The following is a 26,493-nucleotide window of genomic DNA, read 5'->3' on the forward strand; positions in this document are numbered from 1 at the left end:
GGAGGCTCAGATAATGAGCTGAGCTCAAAAAATACACTCTGAAAGGCTGGGATGTGTCAAAGTGCCCTGCAGTTGATTTGTGTCAGAGCTGAAAGAATACACTCAAGTCTCACACAGGTACATGGCTGGGCTTTCCTTTCTGCACCAGGGTCCTTTGGAGTCTTCGTCTGCTGCCCTGGAAGTCCTGGACAATTCTAAACCCCACACCAATGGTCTCACACCAGAAATACTGACACCACTTCTACTTGGAGCTTAAGCAAGTGCTGTTACAGTATTGCTGTTTGACAAAGAGCAGGTGAATTGGAGAGCCAAAACATCAAGCTCAGATCTGGGTTTGAAGTTCTCTGCGGGGCAGCAGCTCTTTGGGGTTTGGTTTTGCAGTCAGGTACAGTTGTGAGCAAAACCTCTGTCCTCAAACCAGACACTGAGTAGTGAGAGAAAACTTCCCGTGCTGATCCTCACCCTGGCCGTGCAGGCTTTGGAGTTTTACACTGAGCCAGGGATTTTGTTTCTGAGACGATCCTCTGAGCACTGTGAACTATTTCTCCTGCTCACAGTGATGTAGGGTTCCACCAAACTCTGCAAAGACTCTCAGAGCCTCTTGTTGCCAACTCCTGATATTATTACTGGGCACTACAAAGCCACATTGTTCTACACCTATTAACTGGAAGTAAGATATGAGGATACCAGTTTTAATTGCTTTACTGCCCTAAGGATAGAAGTCTTTCTGATTTGACCACAGTAGGACACCTGCATCACTCAACCACAGCTTACCTGGCTCCTGCAAGATGCTTTCAAAGCACTCAGTTGCTACTCAGTGACCCAGAAAAAAGTTTACCACCTACTCACAAACCCTCATTTTGAAGTACTGTGCCTCTTATTTAATGCAAGGAATCTTAAGGTTCTTCAGAGTGTGGGCTGTGTATTAAAATGTGTGAACCACTTGTGTACCATTGTGCAAATCACATCTTTTGATATGAAACTGTACTCCAGGGATAATTCCTTAAAAAAAAAAAAGTGACTATTGAGACCAAGGAAAAGTATTTAACAGGTGTACATTACTTTTCAGGGAAGCATTAAAGATTCCAGGCATGGAGCTTAGGGACATGGTTTAATAGTGGGCTTGGCACTGTTGGGTTTACACCTGGATTCAAAGTTCTTTTCCAGTTTAAATGATTCTATGATTCTGTTAAATAAAGAAAATAAGTTGGCATGACTCAAACTGTCTGTTTCTCTGAAACACCAAAATAATGTGATGCAAAGTCATCTCTCTGTACACATCAAAATTCCATTTTCTGACAAGCTTTGAATCTGTTGCATTTCCATTTTTACCTGTACTGACAGAAATTCTGGAGGTCCTGTCATGACAAGATTTCAGTTTGTGGCCCTGGAACATGAACATTATTTTCTTTATTTATTGAACTCCACCCAGGTACCTTCCTTCAGAGGAAGGACAGGTTGTCTAATTTGGGATAAAGCTACACGAGGGATGTCTTGTTCCCGCAGGTGCAAATACCCTGGCAGAAAGTGTAAATGTGCTGCTCTCCCTTCAGTCGTTGAAGATGGCATTAATCCTCTTCCTCCTCCTCCTCCTCCTCCTCCGCTCGGTCTCTGCGCTGGAGGTCACCTCCCACAGACACGGCACAGACAGGAGAACCTGCCTGCTTCTCCCCTGCTTTGAGACACAATCAAGGCAAGGAATTTCAGCTCTTTGAAGGCAGGTTTGTGCTAAAGACCTGGATTTTATGCTGAAGTGGCTGACACTAATATAATTTGGGGGATAAGGGGTAGCCTTTGGCAGCAGACACTGAGTTGTATCATCCTCAGCCAACGCTGGAAGATTTTCCAGAGCTTGTCTCTTAACACCTTGAATAAGCCCCCGACTTAAATCCACCTTGATTAAGAGCAAAATAGATTATGTATGCACAGGAGCACACAAAATAATATTTAAATGTCTGTTCAGGTATGTAAATAATGCTGTGAACAGAGTCTTGCAGTTGTGCTCTCAGTGAGGCAGAACCGTTTGGCACAGGCCTGGACAGCGAGCTTGGTCCCAGCCCACTGCTTCAATCACAAGACTATTCCCCAGTATGGATTTGTCTATCCCCTATGTCTTTTCCATCATCTCTAAACTTGAGTGACTCCTATGACTAATGTGATTGTAAGTCATAAAACATTAAGTTATGACACAATCAAATCAAAGCCAAGAAATTCATAGTTAGGGTGTAGGCTACATTCTCAACTCAAAACCAGAAAAGCAGCATTACAGGGTAAACAAAAGGCTGAAGTGTCAGCCCTCATTTTTCATTTTTGGGCTCTTATCAGTTTGTATCAATTTAAAGCTTTTTAAAATATGTAATTTCTTTGACTTATTTTTTTCCCTCTAGGAACTGAAAATTATTCTGCTTTGAGGTCTGGAACCTGCCATACAATAAACACTACTTAATTGGGACATGCTTAATAGGGATGGCCACTTTAATGGGACATCTCCTAGGGAACCTATTTATGTTAATGAGACTGAATGACAATGACTGTTTCTTAAGTGGGGCAACAAAAAAGAAAAAAACTCCACCTAACAGGGATGCACTCAGCTGTTACTAGTTTGTTAAGTGTTTAACCAGGTATTAAATAGGTCTAAAATTCTGAGCGTCCATCTTTTAATTCAAAACTGGAAAATTAAAATATTTGCACCATGATGAAATGTAGCGTTATGATGTGTAAAGTGGCATTTAGTGTGAAGTAAGGGCCAGTCTTCTAGAATAAAAGTTCTCATCTCCAAAGAGAGCTCCTCTCTCCAAGCATGGAGCTACCTGTAGATTGGATTTGCTCAGAGTCATGGCAAAGGGTAGCAGTGAACCCCATCTGTTCTATTTATGAATCCTCTATTTTACCCTCTCACTGCAAAATCTTTTCATGCTGTAATTTGAACAAAAAATGGGAGATTAAAAAAAAAAATAGGAAAGCTTCTTAATTCTCAATGACCCTTAGGTCCCTAAAATGATTTCTGAAGACTTCCAGGAACCCCCAAAAGCCTGTAAACCATCTTGAAGGTTATTCTCTCCCTGTAGCTCTCTTGTGCTCTGCTGTTTCCTCTGTAAATATGTATCCACGTTTCAGGGGGGGGAACAAGAGACCATGTCAAGAAGTTGTCTGAAAAACAAAAATCCCATCTTAGGTGACAGCTATATGAATTTGGGGACTCTCCCAGGCAAACCAAGACATCTGATTATGCCATTGTATCCTGTTTGGCAAAGGAGAGAGTGAAGGGAAGTGATAGACATGAGGGGCAGATGGAGTTTGCCTAATGTGTCTGTTCTTTTCTTCGCTGCCTTTTCAATTTAAGAATGTAGCAAAATAGCAGCTGCTCATAATTTCATGAATCAAGAAGTATGTAAATTTCAGCTACAAAATTTGTTGCATAGTTAGACACACACACACACACAAAGAAGGGGGGAAAAAAAAGGAAAAGATCTTGCTTGCATCTACAACTTTCTTAATCTGGCATGCAAATTTAGCTTTCAGGCCTGGTTTATCTCTCATTTAGGAGTGAACCCAAGTGGCTCGATCGATTTCGCTGCTGTCATGTAGGATAATGCCGTGGGATCATGGCAAGCCTGGCATGAAAAGCTCCTTTCATGGCCCTGAGCTACCAGGGGGGGTTTGTGCTCTACCTGTGCTTCTGGGCTGCAGGTGGAGGGAAGGAGGGAAGGGTTGTGGGGGGGACGTTTCCCCGAGCAGGGGTTCTGAACAGCTACCTGAGGATGCTGACAAGAACCACAGACAGAGATGGAAATCACTCTCCTCATGTTTCAGTCCCTAACAGCCCCCAAATTAAAAGATGGAAAAAGTGACTGGAAATGTATCATCCACATGTATAAAACAGTGCTCAGGAGGGGCTGGGATCGGGGCCTCCACACACCATACAGCTGGTTCTAGTTTTCAGACAAGATTTACTAAACACATGTAAACCGTGCGTATCTGTTTGAATACTTTTTGTGCAAATAACTTCCTCTGTGGTCAAGCTGTTCCTCTCAGATCCAGGCTACAGATTTGTGCTTTATACTCACCACTTTTTTACCCTTGGATTTCCACCAGTATCAGTTCACACTCAGAGTATGAAACTGTGAAGGAGAGAGCTGAGCTTGGCAGCAAGAATCAGGAGAATTCACAGTGCAAAACACTGAGCAAAACTCATGGTAAAGGGCAGGAATCATCCCTGGCTTTGCTCCATCCGAGCCAGTGGGGCAGACCCTGAGCAGCTGTAAACAGCCACACGACTGCACGTTCCACAGGAGCTGCAAGCATTTATATCACTTGGCCCAACAGCCTCTTGCAGAGATGCAACATTTCACCAGCTCTGGTGGGGTTCCTCCTGATTTATACCCCCCGAGTGAGCAAGCAGAGCCAGGGTCTTTCTTCACCAATTAGAAGTGCCCCACAATTATATCTGCCAAGTGTCATGAGCTCCAACTCTAAACACAAAGCCACAGCTGAAACTGGATATGAAGAAGCAGGAGGGCAGAGTTTTATGATAGATGTTTTATTGGAATCATATAAAAAGAGAAAAGTATTTCACATATTTCATGGAGGTATTTTATGTGCAAATTTAATATGAATCCTCTTCTTGTTAAACTCTTACGTGATCTATGTACTTCAGTATATAAAACACACTATAGGACAACTATGAACAAGTTTATTAAAACAACTTGGGCTCCTGTTGACATCACCAACCACACAAGTGCTTGCTCAGATCTTATCAGTCTCTCCTTATATTTCAGGTTACCTACTTACTCATTTTCCCTATATATCTTTCATTGTTACAAGAATTCAACTCCTGGGCAGATCTCTCAGATAAATCTGCTTGTCTGTTTGGGGAATATGGCTCTAGTTCTAATTTTGCAGACTTCGTTCAGGCAATACTCCCTCTGACTGCAGGGATTTTTCCTGAGTAATCCTTTCAGAATTGGACTCTCCACGATTTTCATTTACTTAACAACTTGGCATTACATCTGTAAAATATTAGGCCAGTAATGTAAAATATCAAATTAGATTTATGCATTAATCTAATCTATATATGAAGCTTGATAGTCAGATCTGTTACACTGCATTATTGCAATTCCAGGCATTCTGTGTCATTTCACATTTATTCTGATGATGCAAGAGAACCAAGGAGTGAGACTGATAGATCACATTTGGTAGCCCATGCATGCAGAAGTCTGAAACTTTGAACAAAATTTAAAATCAATTTCCACTTTTAGATAAACCATGCAAATGTTTTCCTATCAATCACAAATAAAGATGAGCACACACAAAAAGCTAATCTGAAATAATCAACAGAATAACAAGCTATTAAACAGGAAAAAGCAGGTCAAAATACGTAGCCACACTGCAAAGTATTCTCTAAAAATCCCTGAAAAGGACAAATAAGCAACTGTTTCTTTTCTGTGTTACAGTTGCAGTCTGAAAAGTAAAAAATTACTCCTTCATACATGTTCATAAACTGCATTTATAAACACTTCACACAACTAAATTATATTTGTTTCCTCCAGGTTGGCTGCCCTTGAACATTTTTCTCCTTCTTGCAGTTTTTGCTTTTTTATATAATCCCTTCATGAAAGCAGGTCTTATGCCCATGGCCCTGCTTCAGCAGCCAGCCCCACACAGCAGCCACTTAAGAACACATTAAAGTTTTGTGTGTGCTTTGGTACCTTTAAAAACTGGATTCTTGGAGACAACCCACCAATATGTTATTCTTACATCTTAAAGTCATTTACTTCTCTTTATGAATGCTTCCAATTTGTTTTACTCTTGTTGGGCTGAATCCAGCCTGTTATTTACAGAGAGAACACAACAAGATTAATAGGATGTAGTCTGCACTAGCCTACACCCCTGGAAATTCACACTGATCCCATCAATTCTGTATAATTTCTTCGGATTCATAGCAGGTTAAAGCCCCAATCCAGGATAATGCCAAGCAGATGCAGACAAGAGCCAGCACATAAATGTGGAGAATCATGGCCAGAATAAAACTGGATCTCTTTATTCCAAAGAAGGTGGTAATGTTTAGATACAAAATATTACATGGATCTTTTTTTCCCCCTGTTTGGTAATCTGTCACCATCTGGACACCAAATAGGAAATGATGCAACACCAGAGGGGAAAAAACCCAATTTATTTCATACATGTTACTAAAGAAAGAATGGATTGATGTGCTCCCCCAAGCACTTTGGCTCACTCATGTCTCACAACAGGCACAGGTATGCTCTCTTCAAACAGGAGGTTCTCCACACTGAAATGTTTCCTGTGGGACACAGCATCAGTTTTGCCACTGTATGGCAGCTGCAGTGAACTCAGGGCTTCCTCTAAGGGTGTCTATTTTCTCCCTTTGTGCATTAATTCAGAATTACTGTTTCTCTTTCCCCAGCATTCGCATGCAGCCACCCCAAACACAGTTGTGTTTGCAGAAAATCACAGTTGTGCTAAGTCAGTCACAGTGTTCACATTTCTAAGAAAAGATGTGCTTTCCCAAATGAAACCTCACCCTCATTATTGGAGGACAAACCACCTCAGACACCCAAAACACCACAGATCACAACGCAGGTGCACATGGGGGACCCACTGAGGGACATGACCACTGTGGGGGGACAATGGGAGCAGAAAGCCCAGCTGGAGGAGAGGAGCAAAGGGATGTTCCCTTCTCCTGTCCCACTTGAAGTGTTTGTGTTTGGAAAGTGAAAGAAAAACCTTTTTTCTCTTTCCTTTGCCAGGGCAGCTCAGCTCTGCACTCACCCACTTTTGTGGAAAGAAAGGAAAGGGGAACTGGAGGAGAGGGAGCAGCTGTGAGCTGCTTTATTTGCACTTTTCCTCCTCCTCCTCCTTTGCTCTGCAACCCTCGAGGTGCCCCACAGCCACCACGAGATTTTGATCTCCCAGTGCCCACTGGTCTCTACAGAATGGAGAAACTGAGGGAGGATCCAGGGAGTCCTTTCATGTCACGAAGAGCCCTGTGCCAGCAGCCAGGCCCAGCTGCTGTCCCCAGCCACTAAACCAGCTCTCCTGCCACTGGGAGAGTGGCACCAACAAAGAGAATGAGCCCAGGTGAGGTTCACAACACAAAAAGGCATTTAAACTAATAATGCAGGCTTCAGATCCTTATTCTAAAGTAATATGTGGAATATTGGAGGTGAAGATTCAGCAGAAAATGGGAGAAATACCTGGCTGGGACAGGGTTACTGGAAGAGAAAGCACAGCCAAAATGGACCTGAGCAGGGAGGGAGAGGGGAACAGCAAGAACCTGAAGTGAGGAAGTGGCTGCATGAAGTGGGTGAGGGTTCAAGATAGGAATAGCAAAAGTTAAATACCACAAAAAAAAAAAAAGGATGTGCAAAACCCAACCCCCAAACCGCTACGAGAAACCAGTAAAAGGTAAAAAACATGAAAAGTTTTCAAGTGAGAAAAAAGATGGGAATTCTTCCTGGGAACATAACCTACTAATTTGTCTGCTGATCCCTTCAGAGGGCAGAAAAGATAAATTCCCAAATCAAGACCAGCCTAAGTCTGAGAGAAGAGTGCTGCGTGGAGCATGAGGCCAGAAAAGGACTGGATGTGCCTCCCATCCAACAAAACCCTGGTACCATCCTGTGCATGGGATATAGGGTGAGAAGGCAAGGATTAAAGCCAGGCTGAACCATACCCTGAGAGAAATTCAGTATCAAATTTACTCACTCCAGCTCCAGGGAATGCATAACCCAATAGATCCTTTCCTCCTCTAATTCTTTTTGCTGTTCCAGATGTTGGCCAAAACACCACACACATCTGGATGGAACATTCAGTGAGAAAAGCAGCTATTTGAGAGAAATGTTGTGGGAGCTCTTTTGGGGTCTTCAGTAACTCCTGCTGCACATGGCAGAGACACCCCTGCAGTGCCATCCCATGTTTGTGTTGGTGTGGGTTAATCCACAAATCCTCAAGGAAGATCTGTTGTGGGTTATGCTGGATCCTCATAAATGTCTCCAGAGTTAACCAGCAAGCAACCACACCATGGAAATTTACTTTGCTTTTAATTGTGGCTGTTTTCCCTGCCCTCTGTGAGAATTGCTTTCTTCTCTTCCACCTGCCAGAGTGTATCTGTGGCTGTGCAGTGCTCACAGGCTAGCAGAAATCATAGGATTTTGTGCCTGGATCACGTGTGCTGCCATCTATATGATTTCTGCTAAAACTTTCCCAATTTTTCAAGGAATGTGGGAATTGCCATGTTGGTTGAGAAAACAAGTGTTCATCCAGCTGAGTGACCACAGCTGGACACCCAGGTAATTGTGTGCAGGCATGGGGGATACTTCTCCCTGCGATTTTCCCTGTTTCCAACCATTTTTTCCTGAGCTTCTACATGCCACAGTGTCCACATCACTGGCCAAACCCTCAGGCAATTTATGTACTGCAAAACCTCTGGCTACTACCAGAGATATAAATCAAGCAGAATTAAGAGTCATTGAAAATAACTGGGGAAAAAAAATCTGTGATTTGGAAGACATATATGAGTTTTGATCTTAATTTGGACTAAATCCCCCAGGAACATAAATTATCTGTTTGGCTGTCTCTGTTCCCTGCCATCCCCGTGGAATCTTGCTGTGCAATAGCTCAGAGCAGTAAAGGATATCCCAAATCCAGTTTAAGGTGAACAGAAGGGCATTTCCACAGTGGAGAGGGCTGGGATTTTGGAATGAGGAGCTCCTTTCCAGGCAGCCAGGGACAAGAATCAGCTGAAGAAAATGCAAATATGAGAGTCATGAAGTGAGGAGGAAAGGGGCTGGACAAGGAGCAGACAGGGTACAGAGAAGGCTCTTAAGGAACTCTTTTAGGGGCACTGATAGAAATTTGGGAGTCAGTTTACATGAAAATGAGAAGGAAAAAAAAACCCACAAGAATCCTTGGAGAAGAGATCCAAAAGTTGCAGGGGCTGGGAGAAGCAGCACCTCATCTTTCAGTGTCCTGGCCAAGAAAATCAACCAGGTTCATTAAGGCAAAGAGAAGCCCAAGTCCAGTGATCAATACTGGACTCATTGTCCAAAATATCCTCATGAATGCAGACTGATGCCCAGGGGAGCAGCTGTGCTAAGGAACTCCTCCCAACCAGTTTGGGACCTTTGGAATAAAGATCCATTTTCCTCAGTATTCCAGATGATGACATGAAGAATCACAATTTTCTGTGATGGTCCAAAGTGCAAATATGTTCATTAAATAGCTGTATCAGTGAGATCTTACAACATTAGTAGGCAACACATTTTTATGTAATTTTCACCCAATTCCTAAAAAGAAATCTGTACAACATACTTAAAATTATTTTGGATGTATCAAGCAGTACTAGTTGCTGCCACCATTTGAGATTTAAACTTCAAATCCACTGTGCTTCCTTTTTCAGTACTCTATTAGTGCCCATTGAAAGAAGTCAGCATTTACACAGATCCAATCTAACTTTAGAAAAACCTTCCTCAAACTAACAGATGAGAATGATTCCTCAAAACATAATAACCCAAGAAAACTTTATTCTAACCATCTTCTTGCCAGGGTGCACCCAGTTTTCCAAGCTCCCTCTCCCATTGTGCACAGGTACATTTCAGCAGGGACACAAAGCACATTATTGCTTGCTCCAAGGAGCTCTGTAGCCTGCAGGATCTTTGCAGAATCCAGCCCGAAGAAATGCAGCACTTTGAGAAAACAGAGCTGTCAAGCAAGATTTCCTTGGGCTTGCTGCCACACAAAATGGCAAACGAGGGACTTGATCCTGCATGGAAGACAATAGGAATTATAGGTGCTCAGCATTTGTCTTCCGGCAGAGTTAAGGTTTCTCAGTAATTCCCCAAATCAGCCATACTGGTTTATACTTATTCAAAATTACATAGCTAAAAGCTTTGGTATGCAGCCACAGAGCTTTTATTTCAAATTGGCAATAATGTAACTTCTGCAAAAAAAAAAAGGCTACAATAATGTTAAAAATATCATAAAATGTTATTTATATCAGGATTCATTTGTTACCCCATATGACAATCATTCATATTTCTTGACAGATATAAACCTCCGCTTAACACATTAGTATCATAAATATTACCAGATATAACACTGTAATTTAATACCTTCCAAATGTATTTTAAAATATTACTCAATTTAAAACTTTGGATTTTAACCAGATGTGTTTCCAGAAAATGATTCAGGTCAGATGCTTTTTTCTTTTCCCTTTTCTGTGCGCGCGCGTTCAAAGCGGAGCGTTCCTATGTGATTTATTGTGCCATGACTGTGTGCCCCGAACCTAAAACAGCACCACGATACTTCATCCTCGAGGCTTACACACCTGCAGTCCGAACTAACAAGAGAAAACATCTACATGGCACGGCAGGAGCCTTTGAAATGTCTTTTTGCAGTTGCCTGGACACAGAACAGACTGGTAGAACAGGGAGGCAGCGGAGAAAGGGTGAAGACAGGAACTCCAGCCTCTTTCATCTAGAAAGGGGGGACCATGGAGAGATTAGAGGAAAGGATTTTGATTAGATCACTGGAATGTGAAATGATGCTTCCCAGGATTAAAATCCTATTTTAGAGCTACCAAACCGGTTACGGCGTTAGTCAGAATTTGGAGGCTCGTGCAGCTCCATCCCCGCTCCATCCCCGGCTGTCGCTCCGAGCACCCCACACCCTCTCCCCAGACCAGGGGGGACCACAGCCAGGCACCCCAATCCTCTCCAGCATCATCCCAGCAAGGAGCTGCCCTCCCTCAAAGCATGGCATTTCTGGGGGAGAAGGAATTTCCTTCTCCAAGGGCATCCCTGGGTCCAGCCCCACGGCAGTCGCACGGAGGCTCTTGGATTTCGGTCTCATTGGGCCCCCAGTTTAGATCACCATGTAGAGGTCTGACATTTTCATAACCAAATGCCATTAGTTTTATTCCCAGCACAGCCAACCAACAATCTGAAGGTCTGTAGTCGTCGGGCTGATCATTACGTGGAACCCATTAACATAAAACCCGCCATCGCAATTAGTATCTTTGTAAGCAGCAGCCTCAGCAAAAAGTGGAAATGGAGGCTGAAATGATGGTGCTCTTCCAAAGGAGGCCGGCAGCAGATTGGGAAATAATCTGTGGCAATTGCTCTGCTGCTGTCTCTGCCTAACTTCTCCAAAGACAGGCAGAGCCATTTCCAAGCAGTCAGCCCACGGACTTGAGCGAGCACTAAATTCACTCGGTGATCAAATACAATTTGAGAAAAAATCTACAATCGCTCACTTGGGGGGGAAGAGATATTTTCTTTTTACAGATGAAGTGCAAAACAGCAAAAGTAGCTGTATTTGGAAAAATACTGTGCAGCTTATTGATTCCAGAGGGGACAGGTACAGACCGTGGGTTTGCCCATTTCCCAGTAAAAACAGGGAATAATTTCGACGGGTGCAAGGCATCTGCAGGCTGGTTTGTTTTGTTAGGAGATGAGCCTGCTAAAATGTTCTGTGCTTTTCAGGAAGGGAACAAGGAAAATGTTCATATTTATAGCAACATCATTGTTTAGAACAAAATAAGTTATTTCATCCTTTTAATCTCCGTTTCTATGGCTATCCTGCGCGGGGCTGGGATCTGATTTTCCAACCTCCGTGCGATCCGTCTCCCCTCGGCAGCGGCCGGCGGCACCGGCCCTGGCAGGGAGCGCCTGTCCGCGCTGAAGAAATCCCGTTCCAGGCGCTCCCGGGCCGCCCCGGACACCGGGAACCCGCTGCCCTCGATGCACTTTTTCCTTGCTGTTTCCCCTAAACTCTCTGCACTTGGCTAATTTTAGCCCCGCGGCTCCCCGAGCGGGCTCCCCCCCGCCGCCGCTCCGGGCACCATCAGCCGGGCGATGCGCTGCCATGAACCCGCACCGCCCCGCTGCCCCCGCACCGCCCCGCGTCCCCCCGGCCCGGCATCCCCGCGCTGCCCGGCTGGTCCCGCATCCCCCGGGCGCCGTATCCCCCCCGCACGTCCCCGCACCGCTGTCCCCGCGTTCCCCCGCCCCGCGCGGCTGTCCCCGCATCCCCCCGCGCGGCGCGGCCGCGCTCCGCGCGCCTGTCCCCGCCTCGCCGCGCGCTGTCCCCGCGTGTCCCGCGTCCCCTCCCCGGCGGGTCCCCGCGGCCGCGGGCCGGGGGTGCGGGGTCGCCGTGAGCGCGCGGCCGCGGCGCCCCTTCCCCCCCCCCCCCCCCCCGAGAGCGCGCGGGCTGAGTCCGTGTTCCGGGCGGGCTCCAGGCCGGGATTTGGGCGCTCCCTGCCCGCCTCCCTCCCCCTTGCCCCCCCGCCCCTCCTCCCCCCTCCCGCCGGCTCCCTCCCTCTCTCCCTCCCTCCCTCCCTCCCCCTCCCTCCCGGCTCCTGAACTCCAGCCCCTCTCTCTCTATCAGCCGCTCACTCTGTCTCAATATGTCTCAAGATGGCGGCCAATGTGGGATCGATGTTTCAATATTGGAAGCGCTTTGATTTACAGCAGCTGCAGGTCAGGCTCCCCCGCTCGCCGCACCGGCCGGGCCGCGCCGCCGGACCCCCCCCCCTCCCTCCCTTCTCCGCCTTCCCTCGGGCCCGGCCTCCCCCTCCTCCTCCCGCTGCCGGCCCGCGCCGCCTAAAGGGAACCCCCCGCTCCGCCCGGCCGCGGCGCTCCGCTCCCTCCGCCCCCCCCGCCATCGATCACCGGCCCCATCGGAAATTGATCCTCTTTGTTCAATTCATCGATCAGCCCAAGATGGCGCCGGAGCCGCCGCTGCCGGGGCTGCCGCCGCTTCGCCCGCTCCGTCCCGGGCTGCTCTTTCCCCGCTCCGCGCTCCCCCCCGGCGGCGGGGCCGTGCGGGGCGGCGGGCGCGGCGGGACTCCCGGCGGCCGCCGCTCATCCCCCGCCCGCCTCCTCCCTCTCCCTCCCCGCCGCCTGCCCCCTTTCCGCCGCCGCGTCCCCGCCGCTTTTCCTCCGCCGGGAGCCGGGGAAAGTTTACCGAGTGCTGGGACTTTGTGTGGGGGCGCCGGGCGGGCTGGCGGTGCAGGCGCGGAGCGGCGGGGGCTGGGGGCGCTGTGGTGCCGGCCGGGCGGGCGGGCGCTCCCCGCCGCCGCCGCGGGGTGCCGGCCCTCGCTCCGCTCTGCTCCGCTCCGCTCCGCTCCGCCGGGCGCGGGGCTCCGGCCGCCGCCCTGCGACCGCCGCGGGCACCGCGCCGGGCCGCGAGGGGAGGGGACGCGGGGGGGACCGGCCGGCAGGGAGGGAGCGAGCGGCGGAGGGTCCCGCGGGGTGGGAAGGGGCGAGCGCCCGGTGCGCGGAGAGGCGGGGGCTCGGGAGGGCAGCGCCGGGCGCGGGGAGGGGCGCGGGGGCGTCCCGGCCGGCGGGGGGCATCGCGGCGCATCTCCCCGCGGCGGCGGGAGGGCACGTTACATAATTCACGGGCTCTCCAGCCTCTCCTGCTGTCCAGGATCTGACAGATGAGCGGAATATTGATGCTTTAACTGTGCTGGCTCGGGAGAGCCCAGAAGTGCCGTTTCCTGCGAGGGAAAGTCCTCGCAGACCGGCCTCCCTCCCCCCTGGCCCCGGGGGAGCGTCCCCGGGGGAATTGCGGCCCCACGGTTTAATTGAGTTGCCGGGCTACAGATAAGGCCGGGGCGGGCCGGGGGGGTTGTCAGGCGCTGTATCGGTGCTGCTCCCGCCGTGAATGGGATTGCAACACGCGTGTCTCCCAGTTGATTGGCGCAGGAAGGCGCTGCCCTGCCTCTCCAAACCCGCCGCTGCCTCCCGTTTAAATAAATTGGCTCGAAAGCCGGCGGCTGCCCACCCTGGCCCCCGCGGAGGCGGCGTTGGAGCCGGCCGGAGGCTGCGGCAGGCGGAGGGATGGTGCGCTGATGCTGGGCAGAGCCGCATTCCCGCTGGAGGTGAGGGGATGCTGCCGGGGGGCCGGCAGCGGGACCCGGGTCCTGCCGCCCTCCCTTCCCCTCGGCCGGCCGTGCGGGAGCGATATAATACATATATATATATATATGTATATAATATTCAAAACTCCCACCCCAGCAGCCCCCGAAAGGGGAAGTGCTGAGTGGGATCTGTGCTGGGAGGCCGGTTCCTTCCGACTTTCAGGTGCATTAGGAGGTGGGGTAAAGTAGCGTTTTGTTTCAGGTTTCTCTGTCGTCTTCCACCCCCTTTTCGCGTTTTATTGCTTCTTTTAAAGGTTTTGGATTAAGGTAGACTTGGCTGAACTTTGCTAACTTGAAAGGGTTCTTAATAGTGACCCGGAATACCTACAGGAATACAGAAAACGAGATCCAGATGTAGAATTGTATAAAATAAAATGGATTAAATTAAGATGTAGTTAAACAAGGTCTGACATCTCTAATTGTGGAGTTTTGCTTTTGCCTCTGTGTACGTGTGGCTGTACTTGCTTAGCATAGGAAAATAAACGCTCTGACCATCGCTGCTGTGGTGTTACATTTAACAGTGAACAAGTCTAAATATTGCCTATAAAAATAAAGCCTTCAGAAATGCTTATTGATTAAAACATATTATGCTAAAGTATCTATCATGTAAATTAAATTCTAAAATGTAATGAACACAGCCAAATGGCATTTTGATAGATTGTTCTATTCTGTTTTTAGTAAAAAATAGCTCACTTTTATCATAATTTAATTTCTGTGCATACTGTAAAACCTGTTGTGGAGTATCACTGTACAAACCTTAATCTCGTTTTTGCAGACTAAATGTGACAGTCTGACTTGAACAGCTTGTAGCTTCTCCTTTGAAGCATTCTGGTAACGCCAGCTTAGAGTTGTTTGAACAATATTCATTACCTGCTTTTGAGGACTGGTGATTATTTATCCGCGCTGCGGATTGAGGCTGTTCACCTGTTGGCAGGTTCACCAGGCAGGCTGTGAGCAGCACAGTTTGTTAACTTTGCATGCACTCTGTCTGCAGAGAGCCCTGGAGTGACCGGGAAGGGAGAGAGTACCTTCCTCCCTATGCAGAATAGTTAATTTGTTTCAAATTAGCTTTTTATTTTTTTTTTACCCATCCATCTGCACAAAGAGGTAGTGTAATATTTACTCCCACTTGCAGATGAAGCAATGTGCTATAAAAACTATCATTCCCAGGGATGAAGTTCAGTCCCACAGAACTGTCCATGCCTCCCTCCATCCCCGTCCTTCACTTGCACTGACGTATTTCGAGCGTGGAATTGTAGAAAATAAAAATACTTCCGTGTACACTCTGTTCCAGCGCGAAAGCCTGGAGGATTTATGCTTAACACAATTCCACCTGAGCCCTGCAGAACTCCAGCTCGTGTAGCTCAGGGTGTGAGGGCTTTGAAGCTCTCTGTGCATGAGAAAGTTGTGAGGAGCTGGGACTGGGCAGTCCCGGATCGCTGGCAGCCAGCGCTGCGTACCCAGCTGCTCCCAACTTCCTCTTCCACCTTCTGTTAGAAGGAGATGTTTAACTGTTGATGAGCTTCGACCTGCCTTGTAATATTAAGCAGCAGGTTTCTCCAGATTGTATCAATATTAATTAAAAACAGAGCCAGGAACACTTTAGGGTCTGACTTTTTAAATTATTTATTTCCTTTCGCTAAATAACCCCTTGTTTATAGGGAAAGATGTTTCAAGTGTTGGAGACAGGATTAAATAATTCAGAACTTGGATTAAAGAACAAAAAGGTCTGTTCACAAATGGAATATGAGATGCAAAAATGGCAGCTTCCTACAGGTATCAAACGGGGCTCTTCACTGGAGACTGTACCTGCGAGGCACGCAGCTGAACATTAACCCTTTTCTGTAGTAAAGGCTGGCATGACTCCTAAAGAAACTGTGGAATAGGCATGGCACTGCTGCCTCAGTTTGCTGTGAGGCAGTAGATGGGCCCGTGTTTGATGGGGAGGGAGTTGCAGTGCTCAGAGAAAACAGCCCCTTGCAAAGAGCGAGTGCTGTGGCAGTAAATGCAGATGAAATCACTGGAGAAATGCTGCTGCCCTCCAGTTAAAGCTGCACGTCCTGTCTGGAAGCAGTTTGCGATTGGAATCAGATCAGCAGCGTGAAGGTAACCTGCTGTTCCGTGGTCCTGGTTTGTTTGTAGTTTTTTGGTGTCCCCATCACCTTCACTCTAAAAACAACCTTTTGCTGCAGAACAGGAAAAGGAGCGCTGTGTTCCCTTGGGCGCAGCATGCAGCTCTCCTTGACAGCTTGCTTCATATTTCTGAATATGTGCGTATATATCAATACCAGAGGAGGTAGCTGGTCTTCTGACCAGCAGGAGTAAGTCTGAGCCACTTGAGCCACAGCTCTGAGTTGGATCTGAGGACAAGTGGAAGAAGTTAATACCATTTGAAAACTTAAACTATCTGTAGTTATTTTGACAATAAACACAAGTTCTCAAAAAGTCATTGTGGCTTTTTAGGACAGGCTCACATTCTGGTAAAAAGTACCGTTTCTTATTGCTTTTGAGCAGAATGGCAGAACTCGTTACCATCAAGCTGGGGAGTGAAAATCTAAAGGCAAATCTTGCTAACGTGTTTATTTTTTAAAATCTCATCCTGGTATTGCATCATATATGATTAAAGTAAGGATAGAGTATTAGTTTTGTGCAGGCTGTGACTAATTGTTTAGGGTAAACCATTGATCTTATAAAATCTGTAACAAAATCTGGAAAAACTAAGTTGTAATGAATAGCTTTTAAATACTGAAGTACTTCTGTTACTGAATTAGAAACAGGTGGAGTTGCTGGCATCTTTCAGTTGGGTCTGTTGGTACCAGAGCACAAGCTGATCTGTGAAGGAGTTTGTATGCTTCAACAGAAGTGGAATTAGTGATCAGGTCTGAGTGTTTAATTTGGGTATCTGTGCAGGTCATTGTAGAATTGTTTCTGTCCTAAAAGTGGTCGTGGCTCTCTGTTACAGTGGTAGCTGAATGTGCTTGTGGAGAAGAGTCTCCAGCTGCTGTAGCCACATTTCTGCTCCCCTCAGCTGCTCAGAGAGGAGAGGTGAAAGCAGCTGGGTGTTCCTACAGGAAGATGCAATACAGAGAAGGGAGGGATGGCAAAGCCAGGGCGCTGCTGCCAAGATACTCCCAGAGCAATCACTGCTCCCCTGCAGCAGGAAAGCTTTGGCAGCTGTGGTGGTCAGGGTGATGTCCCTGGACACCCACCACACGTGACATACCAGAAGAAAGGCCCTTGATGTACTTCTGGCACAAGAACTTGTCTTTCATAGGATTCCTTGAGTCCTGTTCCTTGGGAATCAGTCTCTGAGAGCTTTTCTATCCCTTGTTCTATTCCTGCAGTGAAATAATGCCCATCAGAAATGGGGCAGAGTCAGTGTGTGCTTCGGTCACTCTGCTCTAGTGCCAAGTTTGTGGTTAATTGGATGATGTATTGAGAAGTGCAGTAGGGAGGATTTGGGATATGGTAATGGTTGGGAGTTTTCTGAAAAAACATCACACTGGTTGGCTGTATCTGACAATACCAAATAAGTAATGGGTGAAGCATTTTCTAGAGAAGAAATTACATGCAGTCTAAAATTCCAGTGAACAGTTATTCTTTATTTGCAAGCTGATTTGTAATGCAAAAAGTGGATGTAGAAAAATGCATAATCCAGAGTTTCAGTTTGATCACACTGAGGCTGAGAATAAAGGCAGTTTATTTATTGGGTAGAGAACAGATGTGGATGATTGGTATTTTTTAAGGCACCGAGCAGGCAGTGTGCACTGTCTTGCAGCCTTTCTATGTAAGCAGTGTGGTAAGTTCCCATCTTGTGTTTCCAGGTTTTCCCTTCCCTTGTGCTCGGCTCTTTCCCATATCCTTTGTGGGAAGGCCTTGAAAATACAATGTTTTCTGTACTGGGAATATAGTGACAGTGGTCCACTGTGTTGGAATGGGGGAATGGGGAGAAAGATTTGAGGATGAGAGGGGGAAAGCTGAAATGGGATTGTTTGCAGAAGACAAGGAGTGATGGATGATGAGACTTGTACTGGAGTGCTCACACATGGAGTTGAGGGTACCAGGAAAGATGGGAGAAACTTGGCCCTCACAGTCAGAAATAGTCTCCTTAAATTAGTGACTATAAGATAAATCCTACTCATTTTGTGACATATGTTCTCAGCTTGCTTTTGTTGTCTCTGATTTGACAAGGCAAATCAGTGATTTCTGCCTTTATTGGCAGTTATAATGAAGAAAATACAGGCTATTGCACTGGTTGGACTGTGCAGAATGTGGAATGCAGACAGATTGTTAAGTTTTTATAAAAGATTAAACACAGTTGGGTGTTGGTTGTTGGATGTAACGAAGGTCTCCACTCCTGTCCAACAGTTAACTGGATTTCCAGGAAAGCACTAGGCAGTGAGGAATTTGCAGTAGGTCTACCACTGTACCCTGGTTGTGCTTCTATTCTGTCTCTAGCAAGACAGTTCTTGCTGCACTGTTTCTTGGTCCGTCCTGTGACTTAGCAGAGTTAAACATTTACCCTGAATAAAGGTAATTTTTGGTATGAAGGTGCTAAAGCTGGGAGGTGCCTAACAGCTCCTGTGCGTGTGTTACAGCAGGCAGGGGTTTGCAGCTGGAGCCTGTCACACTAATGTCTATCAGCTTTTTGCCTCCCTGGCAATTCACTTGCCCCCTTGCCTTGGAATAATTTGATTCCTCTGTCGGCAGATGGGGCAATAAGGAAGTTTCTGTGGGGGCTGGAGCTGTGCTGCCTTTCCTGGGGAGCAGGGAGGGCAGCTGGGGTGGTGCTCATCCTCCTCCTCACGGACTCCAATGATCTGCTCTGGGAAGACAGAGGTGAAGATTACTCATTTTTGAAAGGCTCAAAAGCAGATGCACAGAAGTATTTTAAGCTGCTGTGTTTAGATGCTTTGAATTCCCCCATATCTTTGTGTCTCTGGTTGTGAGCACTTTGAGGCACGTACGGATGTAGGCCATGGCTGTCTCGGAGGCTTTTCAGAGGAGTTCATACATCAGAGCTGAGCAGATCCTGTGGTTCTGCTCTTTTGTGTGGAAATGTACCTTAGTGAATGAGCAAGCCTGGAGACTGCAGCATCTGGAGTGCCAGCACAAGCTTTCTGTGAATGATAGGATAAAATATGGGTAAATGGCTGCACAAATTCCACAGGAACGTGACCATTCCTCTTGCTGAATCCAGTGATTTTGTATAGGTGAGCCCGGGTGTGCACTGCACATGGGAATTCAGGTGAGACCAAACCGTGGTCTGATTTCTGGAAACATTTTATCACATCCCTCAAGCTGTGGAGGTGGGATGGTCCAGTGCTGCTGCTCTATCACGTCACCGTGGGATTGCTTTTATGGGCTTGGGGAGGGTGTGTGCAGCATCAGTTCTGACACATTGCAGAGGTCTTTCCTTGCTGAGAAATGTTGGTTTCTGTCTGTGGCTCGTGAGTGACTAGCTGAGGGCAGCAATGTTAGAGGGAAGTAAAAATTAAAACAAGTGGTATGGGAGAAGTGACACTGCTTAAAGGAGTGGAAGGGTAGAGGGAAGTGGTGAAGAAAGGAAGGAGGTAAGGAGTGAGCATAAACCTAGGACTTGGAAATGAAACTTCTTGCAGTACAGTTGGGAGAAGAGAGCTTATTTTAGCTTTCAGATAAATAGTGGGCAGTGCACAGGGCACTGTGGTGGGTCTCCCAACAAATGCCTGGCTGTAGTGTTACCACCAAATCACCTCACCTGCACTTGCTCACCTTAGATCACCTGGGCTTTCCTCCAGGCTGTCCTTGTGGGAACATCCTGGGAAAATTTGTCCATGAGATGCTGAGGTGATGGTGTGACTTCAGAGTGCACTGGCAGTTTTGAGTTTTGCCCTGTGACAATCAGGGTTTGTGTCTCCTGGTAACTTTCCATCCACCTGCATGGTATTTTCAGGTTTTATGAATAGGAGAAACATTCTCATTGTTCTTACTGAAAAATAAAGGAGGGGGGCAAAAAACCCAGGCAATTTCATAGCTTTTGACTTTTTTTTTAAAAGTGAAGACTCAGACTAGGTATATCTTAGATGGCAAAAAAGCTTGTATGTTTTGAGTGGAAATGCCCTGGCTTATTCCTGTAGAAACATAACTGCAAAGCCAAAAGGGAGTGTTGCAGATGAGGAGATGCAGTGGAAGTTTGATGGGTTAAGTCTTGCTCCTTCTGCTCTCTGTATCTCTGTTAGGTGTTTGTGGTTTCATGGTGTTGCTGAACCAATATTCTAAAGAAAATGAAAGATTTCTCTTACCAGGGCTGAGCTGAAGCTGGTGTGTATCAGCCCATCAAAAATGTCTGTATGTGAACATCACTTTGGGCAGTGGTGCTGACACCCAGAGCCTTGAACTGCTTCAGATTCAGCGTGAGCACAGTCAGGAGGTGGCAGTGACTCTCAGATGAGTTGGGAGTTGCACTCTCACTGCCAGGAGCTGCCCCAGCCCCTGAACACATCCCTTGCCTGCCCTGGTTTGCTTCTCCATCTGGGAAACACTGATAGTGCTCCCAGCCCCTCTTTGAGATACAAGATTGTGAGTTAGCAGTTACTGTTGGGTTTTGCTGCTACGTAATTCCGTTTTGTGGATAAACAGGACCCAGTGGTTACATTTTTTTTGCACCTTCGTTCTCAATATTTTAAATGGCTCAGTCAGAGAACATGCTGATTTGTAGGTGCATTTCAGGCTGTTGCTGAAAGCAATTTCTACAGAAATGAATGTGAAAAAAAAATGTTGGTTGTCCTAAAAGAATATTGAGAATGATTGGTACTAAATCACTGGAAAAAAATGTTTCTTGCCTTTGGTTATAAAGTTATAATCTAGAGTTACTCGTACATAGACACACTCTTACTTTAAAACATACCTCCCTGTTGTTTGGTGTGATGTACAATTTATCAAGTTTCCCTTCAGATTTCTCTGTATATTGAAGGCTGTTTAAAATTTACATTATAAGCAGCCACTGATATGACTGTTGAATTAAAAATTCAGCAGTTTGTGGCTGCATCATTTCAAGCTTCAGCCCAAGGTCTGAAACAGCTCCCTGTTCCATCAGGACAGGCCAGCCTCTGCCAGTCAGGGGCAAGGAGGATCCTCCATCCCAAACCCTGCTCTGGTGGTTTTAAGGACAGTAACTGGGAGCCTTTGAGCCCCCTGGATGCCTGGAGAGAGGAGAGAGAGGAGATGTGCAGAGCAGTTCTTATGTGGTGTGCTGCACCTGTACTTGAAGGCTGAAATTCATTACTCACCAAACACATAGCATGGGGCAGCTTGAAACCTTTTCTTTCAACTTTTGTCTTTTATCCAAATTCCCCAGGCTCTGTAGTGTACCAGCAGCTCGCTTGGGCTGTCAGTGGGGTTGGGGGTTTGCTTTATCTGTGCTGCTTGTGCCATCAGGAATATCCATCTCCTGTCTCCTGCTCGTGTCCTGCTCCATGCTGGGGCTGTGCTCCTGGCTCCCTGAGCTTGGCAAAGGTGGATAAACTTATCCCTGTTTAGCACAACACCCAGTGAGCATTGCTGCATGTGCTGAATTTTTAGCTCATGTGTAGTCTGAGTTTCTGGCTGAAGCTCAGCTGCCCTTTCTAGCCCAGCCCAGGGTTGAGTTGTGAGCAGAGATGAATCTCTCCATCCTAGTCCAGTGGCCTCTCGTCATTGCCTTTATCTCATGTTTCTAATCAATTCCATTCAGTTTCTTGTTATTTCGTTGATGTGACACACAAATGTTGTCACAGTAGCTCAATAAAATTTATACTTGTGTCTTGTCTGTAATTGTTTTTCATTTTATTTTTATTGGGTGCTTACATGTTTTATTGCATGTTCATGTCAAAGTAAATTTGTATCATGTTGTCACTTAAAGATGTTTGCTTCATTTTCATCCATAAATAAAATGTACCCTTTGTCTAGGATCTGAAACACGAGAATGTTGATTTTGTCAGTGAACTGCATATCTGTTTTTCTGTTGCAGATCTGTGTGTGTTAATATTGATAAAACTCAGCTTTGGTTTGGTATGTCTGGTATGAACATAGTTGCTTTTCTGATATTAATTGTGGGGATGGGATAATATTAAACATTTAAAAACAAGGAGCCAGTAGTCTTGCCATTGATTTTCTGTGGAGAGACTTTTGTGCTGAGTTGTTTACACAATTGTAACCTCAGTTTCTTTTAGGTGAGTGCAAGTGTTTCATGGATTTAAAAAATACAGTTGAGTGCACTGGTTTCTTCTCCCTTCCCTTCTTCCAGCTCTGCCCTGCCTCTTTCAGGAGCTCTAGTTTTCTTTTGCTTATAGGTTTCTGCACATTTTCTTTGGCATGGAGTGTTGCTTTCGAAATTCTTGGGATGCTGGAAAAGGGCAGCTTGCTCATATTGTGTCCTCAGCTCATCTCTCTGCCTCTGTTCACAACACATTTGTCTGTTTTTTAGGCAAATGTACTTTATACTCCTAATTACCACTTGAAACTCAGAATATCTCTTTTTCATTCTTTCCAAAAGTGAGTGGGTACTTGTGGCCCTGTAGGGGTGAGCTCAGGGGATGCTGTGCTCTTGCTTCTCAGGATGAAGCAGACAGTAAGGAGGGAAAAATTGTTCTATAAGAATTTATTTATTGTAAGAATTTTATTTTTGTGCTTCCCTGATGCTGCGAGACTCTGAGTGCCTTCAGTGTTACTGGCAGTCCTTCACCCCTGCAGGACTGAGGATTAATTCCCTAGTTTAGGTCAGGATTTGAATCAAATTAAACTGCTTTACTAAGCCATGCTCTCAGTTTTACGTCCAGTGGTTTGCTGTTTCCATGCTCATGAGGAGGAGGTGGTTTCACATTTTCTTTTGAGAGCAGGCAGAGTTTTAGTCAGTCCCACGGCTGGAAAGTTTTATTGTAAAAGCTGAGTTCTTCTGTACAACTTGTGATACACATTTTTTCTCTTTGTGAGGCCTTTGCTGTGCTCCAGGCCATCAGCTAGTGAGACCAGAACTGTGTGGGATTTCTTTTTCTTGGAGTGATGTGTTAAATACAGCACAAATGATTAAAACATCACACACACTGTGCTGTGATCAGCTTGGTTTAGATGATAAATTAAAATCTGTTAGCATCTGAGATGTTCTGGCATATCTTGAGAATAGTTAGTTCTTTAATATGCCAAGCTAAGTAAAACTTGATTAGTGTCACTATCTGGGATTTTCTGTCCTGTAAATAGAACTTGAAGTCTAAAATTGGAACTGTGAAAACCTACTTTAACTGGGATTAGAAGAAGAATTTAATAGTTCAGATTGATTTCAGAATCTTAGAAAGTGGTCACTGTGCACCAGAGCTGTTGTACGTGCCATCTTCTTAAAAATTAACTTCACTGCAAGGGCTGAAAAGTGACTTTGGGACTGCAGCACTCTCTGCTTGGCCATCCAGCACAGTCTGCTGGGTGGGAAAGGTGCTCTCTGTGCCTGGCTGCTGCCTGTGTGCCAGAGGTGGTTGTGTCTTCCAGCTCCTGGCTTTGCACTCCTGATAGCTGCCAGGATCCTGGCTGGTGAAAGGTGATGGCAGGAATTGGGGTTAGAGGCTTTCTCCTGCCAGTGTGAAAGGAGATACCGGGAGATGATGGCTCTGTTAGTTTTCATTTTTTGGTGTGCTTTGGTTTTGTGCATGGGGTGGATGAGATGGGAGCTGGTGAGGCAGTGGGGATGCCTGGTGTGGGAGAGCACAGCCACTGCTGCTGGGCTGGCATCCGGTGCTCTTGCCTTGCTTCCAGGGATGTCATGGCAAACTGCAGTCACACTTCATAGTGTTTTGTGCCCTGTTTATTTGCTGTAATCATTTGACCAACCAGTTGTGAAGTTAATTTCAATGGTAAGAAATATTCATTCCATATCTAGCTGCCTTTATTTTTTTTTAAGTTGTTGGTTGGCAGCAGCCTCTTTGTACGGTGTCTTGATTGTCAGCTCTTCATTATAAATTTACTTTCTAAATGCTGACTTAAGGCCTGACACTTTGTTTGTTTAACTGTCAGTTACACTACTTGGGAGACCTAATAAAAGCCTCTCAGATCTTCCTATTGAATTAGGCCACCCTTTACCACCCCAGTGACTGAAGTAAAACAACTGTAAGAGTCTCTTTTCCTGTCTATCCCATTTTTGCTGGAACTCTGCTTCGGGTGTCTTCTGATCCTGTCCTCACTGTGACAGTCGTTCTCTGGTAAAAGGTCACTGTAGTGTTTTAATTGGATTTTTCAGCTGCAAGGAATATAAAAATATAAGTTTATTAATAGAGTGGCTTTGATCTTGAAGGATTCCAAAACATTTGCTGCATTGCACATACAGGAATGGTTTAGTTTTACTGCTCGTTCAGGGATAATCAATTTTGTCGTGGAGCATGGAAAGCTGGATGTTCTTCCTGGGAGGTCAGGGGGAAGTAGGGGGAAATCTGGGAAGGCAGAATGTTGTTCCCCATGTGGAATTTCCACAGGATACAGAATCAAGTTGTGACGCTGTCAAAGATGCCAAAGGATCTTTCATAAGTTGTTTTGGTTTTGTTTTTTCATCTGAGATCTTTGAAAAAGGTCACGGGCAAGAGACAATTAGAGAAACACTTAAGTGACCTTGTTAGTGTATTTTTGTGGAATTATTGTGCTTTACAGCTATTGCTGCTTTACCCAGATGGTTATTGCTGGTTTCCATCTGTTCATTAAGGAAAAGTAAAGACAGAAAACGGCAGCTTTAACTGGGTTTTAAACCAGAACTTTCAGGTTTTATTTCTTCTTTGACCACATCAGGTTAATGTGTTGGGTGAGCGCGCTGCGGTTTCCAGGTGAAGAGATTAAAGTGGGAGCTTGTCTGCTCAATATGGGTCACGTCAGCAGCTTCCTGTGTTTTGGGCCCCCTTTTCTTTGAACAGTCCTCAGGTATGACGTGTGATATCACCCTGGCAGGGAGCCAGGCCAAGGGAAAGACTCTGACCAAGGCTGACATTATGGAAGCCATTTAAGCGTTCGTGGCCAAAAGGATCCTCAGCTCATATTGCTGCTTATTCCCAGTTTGACCTCAGGGCTCTCTGTGTGACTTCATAGTTCCCCCAGTGGAGTTTTCCCTGGTTTTACTAAGATCTGCTCCCTTAAAGGTTAAACACTTTTAAATCTTCAAGGCTTGCAGGTGTGAGAGCTTCATGCTGGCACTGATGTAGGTGAGCTGACACTAGTTTTAGTGTTTTTGTGCTTGGGGTGATCCCCCATGTCTTAATTCCTGGAGAATGGTGGGAGAAGGAGCCCAGAGAGGCCAAGAGCATGATCTGGATTTTCACCTGATGATGAACAAAGCAAAATGAAAAACTTCTTCAAAGTCCCATCATCCTGCTCATGGCACTAAGAGTTTTTCTTCACCTGACTATTTTCTTGGAGCTGGTGGATGATTTGTTCTCACAGAGCTGTTTTCAGGCAGCAGAAATTTCAGGTGGGATGGAAGAAGGAAGCTGTCTGGAGGGAGAGCTGTTTGCAGGGGTCCTGAGCAGGGTACACAAGAGTGGTTTTATTTCCCCGACTCCTTTGCCAGTTGCTCAACCAGATGTCCTCAGTAGTTTGTGCTGTAAGATGTTAAGTAATTAGATCATTCAGATTCTAGTTAAACATAATTAAAGCCCTGTGTAAACTGAGTGAAGCTGACAGGTTTTATAGGTTGGTCATAGCAAAAATATTAGATGATATAGCTCAGCATTAATACAAAAAGATTTAAGCCTCCCTGCCCTCAGATAAAGAGGTATTTAGTCTCCAAATTTAATCCTTAATTCGAACTACAATTTATGGAGCTTACTAAAAATGTTTTTAGGATCTTGGAAGCCTCACTCAGAAGTGCTTCCATGTAGTGTTTGCTGGTTAAAGTTTCCTCTGTACCCCTGAATTCAAAATAGAGAACTTACTTAGTAGTTGTTATGTCAAGTTAAACAGAAAAATAACAGAATTGTGCCGTTTTTTTCCTGTAGTTTAAGTTAGTGGGTAAGTCAGTTGCAGTGGTGCTTCTTGACTTGAGAAGGGTTGGAACAAGCAGCACCATCTCTGGGTGCCTTTCCCAGTGTGGAGCTGGTCTGCCTTTTGGGATCATCTGGGTGTAGAGCAGCCTGTGTGAGGTGCCTTGGATTCCAGCAGTGGCTTCCAACCCACAGCATGCTGGGTTCATGAGCATCACATTCCCCTGGTTATTGTTAAATAGCAGAACTGGAGAGAATCACCGTGTAATGCCACCGTGTCTGCAGAGTAGAAGAGCAAATGTGAGATTGTGAGCACATGGCTGAAACATGAGTTCCGTGTTCCAGCCTTTGATTATTGTTGTTTTATTGCAACACTTTGAAGCTAATCTTGATTATTTCTCTCCCTCATTTTACAGATATGACACATTATTTTGTTGTTTGTTTGCTGGCAGGCGAAACATATTTTCTGAAGGAAAGTGTTAACAGATCCGCTGATAAAATGTCTGTCTTCTAAAAACTGTCTGAAGACAAATTGAGTATTTGTCTACATGTGCTGTTCACACTGTTGTACCAAACAAATTAACA

At 45.9% G+C, this 26,493-nt stretch overlaps 1 protein-coding gene and 1 long non-coding RNA gene across 12 annotated transcripts in view; one reads left to right on the forward strand and one right to left on the reverse strand.

Annotated features, from left to right (window-relative positions):
- Positions 1-9,083: 9,083 nt before the first annotated feature.
- On the reverse strand, positions 9,084-13,063 carry LOC128817095 (uncharacterized). 3 transcript variants are annotated; one of them, XR_008440098.1, is made up of 3 exons: positions 12,985-13,063; positions 10,346-10,494; positions 9,084-9,781 (listed from the first exon to the last, which is right to left on the reverse strand). It is a non-coding gene; the product is annotated as an uncharacterized LOC128817095 (long non-coding RNA). The 3 variants fall into 3 exon arrangements; XR_008440099.1 differs by lacking the exon at positions 12,985-13,063 and adding an exon at positions 12,690-12,787; XR_008440100.1 differs by lacking the exon at positions 12,985-13,063 and adding an exon at positions 12,414-12,492.
- Positions 12,337-26,493, forward strand: part of CUX1 (cut like homeobox 1) — a 270,331-nt gene continuing 256,174 nt past the window's right edge. For 4 of the 9 annotated variants that reach the window (XM_053995232.1, XM_053995235.1, XM_053995234.1 and 1 more), the window contains exon 1: positions 12,337-12,497. In XM_053995232.1, coding sequence (XP_053851207.1) covers positions 12,435-12,497 — 63 coding nt within the window. In that variant the 5' untranslated portion in view covers positions 12,337-12,434. Of the gene's footprint in view, positions 12,498-13,797; positions 13,904-26,493 lie in introns of those variants that run through there. The other 5 variants (XM_053995237.1, XM_053995242.1, XM_053995239.1 and 2 more) reach the window with 4 other exon arrangements.

The sequence above is a fragment of the Vidua macroura genome, chromosome 20, assembly GCF_024509145.1.
Source record: "Vidua macroura isolate BioBank_ID:100142 chromosome 20, ASM2450914v1, whole genome shotgun sequence".
Classification (NCBI taxonomy): domain Eukaryota; kingdom Metazoa; phylum Chordata; class Aves; order Passeriformes; family Viduidae; genus Vidua; species Vidua macroura.